This window comes from Zonotrichia leucophrys, chromosome 9 (assembly GCF_028769735.1).
Source record: "Zonotrichia leucophrys gambelii isolate GWCS_2022_RI chromosome 9, RI_Zleu_2.0, whole genome shotgun sequence".
NCBI classification, from domain to species: Eukaryota; Metazoa; Chordata; class Aves; order Passeriformes; family Passerellidae; genus Zonotrichia; species Zonotrichia leucophrys.
The window spans coordinates 2,322,641-2,331,322 of record NC_088179.1 but is presented as its reverse complement, the minus strand read 5'-3'; the positions used below and the strand labels follow the sequence as shown (position 1 = coordinate 2,331,322).

General features: G+C 47.4%; 1 protein-coding gene across 5 annotated transcripts in view; it reads right to left on the bottom strand.

Annotated features, from left to right (window-relative positions):
- Positions 1–892: 892 nt before the first annotated feature.
- ST6GAL1 (ST6 beta-galactoside alpha-2,6-sialyltransferase 1) overlaps positions 893–8,682 on the bottom strand; it is a 47,254-nt gene continuing 39,464 nt past the window's right edge. For all 5 annotated transcript variants that reach the window (XM_064721045.1, XM_064721044.1, XM_064721047.1 and 2 more), the window contains 3 exons: positions 6,370–6,471; positions 5,014–5,188; positions 893–2,340 (listed from right to left, as the gene is read on the bottom strand). In XM_064721045.1, the coding sequence (XP_064577115.1) occupies positions 2,099–2,340; positions 5,014–5,188; positions 6,370–6,471 (519 nt within the window). In that variant the 3' untranslated portion in view covers positions 893–2,098. The remainder of the gene's footprint in view (positions 2,341–5,013; positions 5,189–6,369; positions 6,472–8,682) is intronic.

Below are 8,682 nucleotides of genomic sequence, written 5' to 3'. Positions count from 1 at the left end.
TTGAACTTTATACTAGATTTCAATCTAGACAAACAAAAAAAGGAAAAAAATACAGGGTTATCACTGGCTTATTTTAAGCTCTGTCATAATTCCTGTAAAACTCTGTTTAGACTGTAAAAGAATCACATGTTGGATGTAGCTAAAACTGTTAGCATAACATTTGAAATTCCATGCTCAGTGCAAGACTATTGCCTCTATGTAACCGAGGGTTTTGAGAGATCTGAGGAATCTGTTGGGCATTTTGTGTCCTTGCAGGAGCCCTGCAGGGGAGCAGGAGGGTTTGGGAGCCCATCTGAGCAGCAGGCAGACTGTGCTTCCATCCATCCATTACACAGCCCGAGCCAGGGAGGGTGCCCGGGCTGGGGGAGTTGGGGGAAAACAATGTTGTGAGAATTAACAGATGAAACAGCCCAGGAAAAAAGTCAGCAGCTATTTGAATCTCAACTAAACACACAGTAAGAGGGCAAATTGCTGTGGCAGATACCTCCCTGATCCAAGGAACACAGAGGCAGGGCTGTCAAAACCCAAGAGTGGAGGTGGGAGAGGATTACTGTGGCTCTCCCAAGCAACCCCTCATGGCTTTCCCTCTGTAAGCTCCCTCCTCTCCTGGCAGTGAGAAGGAATGGTTTCCAAGCTGCCTTCCTTGCACTCCATAGTGGAATGTGGTGCTCCTGAGCAGTGCTGCAAGGACCTGGACCCACCTGTATGAAGCTTGTGAACACTGACAGATCCAATCCATGCCAAGAGATGGCTGTGCAGAAAGGCAACCCTCAGCTGGAGGAGCAGCAGGGCTGAATGGGCAGGGAGCAGCTGTGCCTGCACTGGCACAAGGCTGCTACAAATCCCCAGGACCATGGGACAAGACATTCAACACTCACCAAAACCAGGCTAATTACTTCACAGGATTTATTCAAAACAGGAGAAAGCTTTCTTTACAGACCTGATGAAACACATGAGTACAGAAGACAGGGCAGGTGTTCTCACCAACACCTGAGATGGCAGAGCTGCCCCTTCCACCTTGTTCCACAGGAGTCCCTGGAGCAGAACCAGCTGCCCTTCCCAGCTCTGCCTGTGTTTGAGCATGAGAAGCAGAGCATGCTTTCCCTCCCCACCACTCCTCAAGCATGGAAGTGACAAACCTGCTCCCCACCTATGCAGAAAAGCACACAGCAGTCAAGAGATCCCCTCTGCTGGCCTGCAGAGGGCTGGAACTCATCTAGCAGCAGCTCTGTGGTGTTTGTGGTAATGGGTGCAGCAAGTAATTCAACAATTGCAAAGGTAGAGCAGCAGAGAGCTGGAAAAAGGCACCAACTTCCAGTGCATTCTCCCATGTGTGCCTTGGAGCATCTTCCCAAAACCTTTCTGATCATAAGGGTTCTTCTGTACCAAGCCCAGCACTGTACTGGAAAAGTAAATGATTACTAAAATTTATTTTAAATTATTAAAAAAAAGTAAGAAGATTTTAAAAAGTCTTGCAAGATTCACTAACTATGAATTACTTCCCTCTTCCTTTGCCAAAAATGTCACCTGAGTGGTTTCAGAAGTCTTACAATTTGGAAGGAAGTTCGCAGATTGTTTATAAAATCAAATATTTTGGATTAGGAGTGTAACTTATCATTACACAGCTTGACATCATTTCCATAAATCATCCCTAATCTGAAGAGCGCCTGACTATGGGAACAAATATTAAACAATTTTTCATGTTTCCTAATAGCCCAGGATTTTGGCTGTCACAGCCCCTTTGAAACAAATCAACCCATGTTCATTGTATGATCCTGACTTGTGCAATCTCTGCTTAGAAAGCCTCTCCTGTGCCTCCCCTACCCTGTCATCAGCTGAGATGAAGCCAGAGGTGTCCACGTGCTGCAAGAGCCTGGCTCCACTGGGAGTCCATTTATTGCAGTGACTCATGCAGCTCAGTGGCTGTACCACAGAGAGCCTTACAGCTCAGAGTCGGTCAACAAAGTCCTAAGAGCAAGCCTTGCTACGTGGAAGAGCTGTCAAAACACACCAGTGCTTAGACCTAACAAATCTGACAACCCTGATTTAAAAAGTGCTTCGAAAGTCAAGGAAAACTAAACCCAGTAAAACCAATCTGTCAGCACTGCACTTTGCGGAAGCCAGGCAGGGTGACTTTGCCATGAGTGTAGATGTCCTCATCTGTGCCCTGGTTCATGTGCTTCACCAGGTTCTTCTCAAACAGGAGGGGGTGGTAGGCTCCCATGGTGCAGGCGTGGTCGTGGAACTTCTGGTAGTAGTGGCAGATGTCTGTCTGCCTCTTGGAAGGGAGGAACTCGTACACATCCACCTGGTCACACAGTGTCATCATGAGCACAATGCCTGGGGGGACAGAGAGCAGCACCCAGTCACACCTGAGACAGCATGAAACACCTCACAGGGACAGGCAGCTCCAAAGGGAAGGGTTTCTGGTATTAACCCCAGTCACAGCAGAGAGCACTAAACAGTCCAGAGGACAGGCAGCTCCAAAGGGAAGGGTTTCTGGTATTAACCCCAGTCACACCTGAGACAGCACTAAACACCCCACAGGGACAGGCAGCTCCAGGGGAAGGGTTTCTGTTATTAACCCCAGTCACACCTGAGACAGTGTTCAACACTCCAGGCAGCCAACAGGGAGCAGGCAGCTCCAAGAGTGTCCTGGGTTGACTAAATGATGCTTTTATCCCCAATTCTCTGTTCTGTTTATGCTGAATAATAAGTTTTGCACCTTTAGGACTTGTTCTAGAGAGTGAAGGGGGGGAGAGAAGAAGCTCAGTTTGTTTTCAGACACTGCACTCACTCCTCCACATTCCTGCTCCTGGACTGTGCTGTCTGTGGATGGACAGACAGTGGGACAGAGCTCTCCTTTGCTTTAGTTAGTTTAGCTAGCTGAGGCAGAGAAGTTCCCTGGGCTGTGGGGTTTTTCCCTTTTCTCTGGCCCTGTTTAACCTGCTCTGGATGAACACCCAGGGCAGCACCAGCAGCTGCACCTGTGGCCACCGGGCCGGGCCTGGCCTGCGGCATTGCCAGCACTGAGGGACTGACAGAGCCTGAGTGAGCTGAGCTGCAACCCAGGGAGGGACTGCCTCAGTTTGTCATCTCTTTTGGAGCAGCAAGAGGGTTTTACTGTTTAATATTGTTTAGGTTTTATTGTTTGATAAACAGGTTTTTTCCACTTTTCTCCAAAGAGGTATTTTCTCCCAGAGCAGTTGGTGGCAGGGGCCAATTGAATCTGCTTTCCTAGAGGAGCCCCTTTGGGGGTCTCTCTAAAATTTGCTCTGAACCAGGACAAAGGGGAAGGGTTTTCATTATTAACATTCAGAGCACAGGGGCAGAGAACAAGTCTGGCCAGACAGGGCTCTTTTCTGAAGCCCTCCCTTGCCAAGTGTATGATCAACGTGATTTCAGCTGATTGTTTACACTGACAGCCATGCCAAAAGGACAATTTTTAAGAGTGCTACCATTATCTGTGACCTTCATGGAAACTTGGGTGTCTGCCAAGCGTGCACTGCAATTAGCTGATCTGAACAGCCCATCTCAAACCTGCCTGGATAAGCAGAGATGAGACCTTCACATTTGTCCCAGCTGCCTCTCGTGAGTGCAGGGAAATGGAAGGGCCTGTGCTGGGAGATGCTCAGGGACTGAGCAGCCTCTGCTCCTCAGGCTCCTGGAGCAGAGCAGTGCTGCCCTCCTGTGTCTTCTCACCCCAGGACATCACACCAGGCAGTGCTGGCCACAGCCAGATCAGATGGAAGCCACAGTTAGCAGCTACATTTCTTCTAAGTGCAAGAAATAGCAAGAATATAGCAGAGAAACTGAATCAGTGTGTAACATCACAGACAATTCATGCAGTATCTGAGACAGCAGGGGCCATGAGGAACTTTAAGACATTAAAAGAACCTAAAGTATATTTTGAACATGTCTTCATCCACCTTTTCAAATGAAAATTTCCATCACACTCAGGAATTCCAGGGAACACAGAGGTGGAAACTGGAACTCATCTATGCCCTTGAGCTTGGCAAGGTGCTTTGTTTTACAAAGCAAAAAGCAACAGGATTTGGCCTAAAGTTAAGCCCTGGAGGAGCTGCTGTTTGATGTGTGTGTCTTCAAGCCCATAACTCCAGTTAACAATTGTGCTGCTGAAGTCATTGACTGTGCTGTTGCACAGCTGCTCTACACATATCCAAGCAATGATGCAATGATTTAATAGGTGCTGGGCTTGGCAAAATCATGAAGCAGCTCTGTTGACACAGAGACAGAAAGTGCCTCTGCCCCAGCAGTGATGAACAGAGGTGGGAGCAGACAAAGAGAGGAAGCACAGCAGTTGGACAGCCCATGGGAAACAAGACTTTACATCTCTGCTGTGATTTCAAATACATGGCAGCTTCCCCAGAGGTTCACTCCTTTTCATTCAGCTGCTCATGAGAGCTGCTGTCCACCAAGCAGGAAAATGTTTGCAACAGCAGAATGTAAAAAGGAGTTGCTTTGCTGAGGAGAGCATATCACTGACCTTTTCAGGGCAACTATTCAGCCTGACCTTCCACAGACCCCCAGTAAGTCTTTATGCACATACACACACATATATTTATATATAAATAATATATGGAAAAGAAACAGGCACCCCCTTAGAATTCATTTACAGTAATCAGATTTATTTGCCTGACCAGATCTGAGCCTGCAGGAGACACATCCTTCCTCTTGCACCCTGTGGGAAGTGCTCTGGCACTAGAAGCTGCAAATCCTAGAGGCCATCCCAGTGTTGCAGCCTGCTCTCCTGTTTCCACCTGGAACTGGGCCATGTTTGTGACTGCTGTTTCAGAGGGGTGCTGCAAACCACTTACTTTAATACAACTGAGCTGCTGCTCTGGAGACAGGAAGCTTAAATTTTGGCACAGGACAAACACTGTAAAAACACTCTGATAAGCACCATAAATTTGTAGTTGTCTTTGAAAGAAGGCATCTTGGAGAGTTCCTGCCTGCAAACTTAATCAGAAGTTTAGAGGGTAATTATCTTACCAAGCATTCCTGATGATGGTGGATTAGGCTGAATATGCTCCAGGGAATTCTCCTGCAGAATGTCCCAGAGTTGCCACTGCATTTTGGGATTCAGGATATAGAAGGGCTGCTCTGGGTGTGCTCTACGATACGCCTTATAGCTTTCAAAAAAGTTGTAATCTGGTTTTCTGTACCACTGCAAGACAGAAATAGGAGGTCAGATTCTTTCTGGTCCACTCTACTGTAACCAACAGGAAACGAAGATGAGTCAACCTGCTGCTGCTGGGGAAGAAGATCCTGCTACACACCCTCACTCACTGTCCCCTTGGGTCACTGTGGTGAGCTGACTCAGTACACAGGGCAGGGAAACCCCAAATCTCAATTCTGTAATTTCATTTTGCACTCCCCAACAGCAGACAATGTTGAGAACTCTGCTTTAAATGTTCCAGACCCAGATCCTTCTCCACATTGCAATACACAGCAGCATATTCTGCAGGAAAGTCTTCCCAGCTCAGCCTCCTGAACCTGGCTGAGCTGATTTCACCCTTAAATTTCCCCTTTCAGTAAAAACTAGGAATGGTTTACATTTTCCTAAAGTCATTTTGAGATTTTTTTTTTTCTCAATGTTAGAAATAGCTCATCCTGGTTTTACTGACTCTTAAACATGCTGTCCATAGCCCTTTATGCCTCCTGGAGCTGTAGGACAAGGCACAGAAATAAATATCAGTGAGGAAATAGGAAATGCAGGCCAAAGAAAGAATGCAAAGACCTCTCAGTTACAGCCAGAATTTAAAATAAAAGTAAAGAATGGACTATTCACTCCTACCTGCTTTCACTGTGAGCCTCCAGAGCTCATCACATATCAAACAATGCTTTTGTGTACTCAAAATCAAAAGTGAATTGCCAAGGGGATTGCACACCCACAGGTGAAAGCTGACACAGACCTTCAGAGGGTTTCCCAATCCATTCATAATGCATCAAGTATATGCCATGGCTGACTGCTGCTTGAAATATCCAAGCATCAACCACCAGCAAATCTTAGATTCACTGTCAGAGAGAGGGAATCATCCTATAATGAGACACCTGCTGCAGCCGGCAGTGACCTCCTCCCTGTGCCATCAGCCCATGGGACAGTAAAGGTGGGGACCCATCATCCTTGGCCTAAGGCCCTTCACAGGGATCAGAAGCAGGCAAGTGTTTCCTTAGGAGCACTCATGCATGGGGTACTCACAAAAGTACACACAGATATATCCATAAAACAAAAAGGCAAACAAGAAAGGCCTTGGAATGAGTGATTGCACATTAGGAGGAAGTGGTTTAACAGAAGCACTTCAAAGCATGTGAATCTGATTTTATTTACAAAAAACTCAGCCTTACCTCATGAATTTCTGCATGATATGGTGCTGGATCCCAGACAATTAAGATTCCAGTGTTATATAATGGTTCCTTCAGGAACTGCTGCTCTTCAACAGTTACAAGCTTGGAAAACAACAACAGATACAATGATATGGAGTATACTATCAGAATTAGCTGGCAGCCAAGCAATAAAACACCTGAAAATGGCCAGAGCCACCCCACTGCTGGTTAGTGAGCATGGCATGTGTGCAGCAAGGACACTGCCCCAGCAATGCCCTTCCAACTCCCAAGCCAGTCCTGCCAGGCAGCAAAAGACTTGGTGGAGAGTCCCAAGAGAAGCTGCCATGATGCTTCCCAAGGTTTCCCATCCATCCATCCATCCATCCATCCATCCATCCATCCATCTCCAGGAACACACCAAGGACAGGAGCTGCACAGTGACCCAGCCTGTGTGAGGATCCCAGCACAACACCAGCTGCTGCCAGTCCAGGCAGAGCCTAATGCAAATACACTGCTGGATCTATCAAGAGCCTTCATTTTACCCAAAAAAAGGCCTGCAGGTGGGTGGTTTCTCCTCAGCACCAGGAATCCTGGCAGCCTGCTGAGACCATCAGTGCAGGAGATGAGAGACTACAGCATCCCCAGCCAATCCTGCCTCATGCCAACCCCCTCATTGCCTCGGTAGAGCACGGAGGGGATGGCTCAGGCAGGGGAGGCTGGAATCTGAGAGCAGCAATGAGAAGGAAAGCTTCAAATAGAGTTCTCTTTATACACAGAGAGAGATAACCACCACTGCTTGGGACACCCAAGGGTAACCCAGGTCTGCAGCAGAAAGAAAACAATTTTAATCAAACAATTCATTTCCTGTCCTCCCCACCCACCCACAGCCATAAACTGTACAGGCACAGCTCGTAAACACTGAAATCATAAATCATACAAATTTGTATGATTTATGAGCTTCCATTTGTCCTGATTTTCTCCACAGATCTAATTACGAGCTAGCCAATTAGTCCTTGAGCATCCTGGCTGCCTGCATGACTGTCCCCAAAACCAGAGTACAAGGATGCTGCAGCCAGCCCAGATGGGAATTATTCCAAAAGTTTCCTCACATCTGTTCTTAACTCTATAGGATTAGGCCTTGGCCTTGACCTTGCACTGCCTGGTTTCATTTCCTTACAGTAGCTAAACTATCTAGGTCGCTGACAGCTGGAGAGTGCAGTGCTGCAGGTGTGGACACCAGGGGCAAAAGGGGCCCAGCACCTGGCACCAGCCATCCCCTCAGCTGGCACAGGTGGCATGGAGCCCTGCACAGGGGCAGGGATATGGAGAGGAGCACGTGCACTTTATTTCCATCTCATTGTTTCCACAGCCATGCGTGCTGGCAGAGGCACACAAACCCTGAGAGAGCTGTGACAGGCACAAAAGCAAAGGGACAAGAAGCCAGGTGGGGAGCACCTCCACAGCCACTGCTGCCTGTGTGCTCCCACACACTGGAGCTGGCTCTTGGCACTGCCTGCTAGCCATCAGTCACTGAACCTGTGTGCTGAGGGAATCTGGCTCCCCATTTACCCTCAGGGTCCATTTGTTGTTTAAGAGCAACAAATTCATTTAAATTACTACATGACTGACTTGTCTTGCCCAGATTTTTGATCCTAATTAGTCAAGTGATCTATTGGTCTTCTGGTTTCTTCTTTAGCCAGTTCACTGTCTAAGAGTACCTTGATAATACAGTCCCTATGCTCTTAGTACATTTATTGGCCACATCACAATGATTTCCTTCCTTCCTGCTACCAGCAGTCAATGTCCTGCAATCCAAACATGCTCCCCTTTCCCACCACAGCCTTCCTCTATTCCACTGCTGTGCTATCTCCTTTCTCTTCCTCCCTGCAGACTGTGAGTGCCAATAACAGCAAAGGCAGCCAAAGCAGAGAGTGCTCTCTGTGACAGCAAGAAGCCAGCCCAGGAGAACTGGAAACAAGGGCTGGGAAGAACAAGGTGCTGTGGCCCTTGGTCAGCTCTGCAGAAAGGAGCTGTGTCCTCCAGCTTGACATTGGCACCCCCTCACATGCACTTCTGCCCTTGTTTTTGCAAGATGTGACTGCTTCCCAGGGCAAATCAATGCCTTGTGTCAGACTGCAGGAAAACATGCCACTCAAAAAGCAGCAGTACTGATGAACCAGTCAAGGCCTGAGAAAATAAATGAGGCAACATTAAATAAATTCTTTATTTAGAACAACTATGAAGCTTGTGGGCCTACAAGCATATTCTCAGATCTGGAGCTCCCAAATTTCTTGCCTTCTTGTCAGTACCAATCCATTAATCTTTGTCTATGCA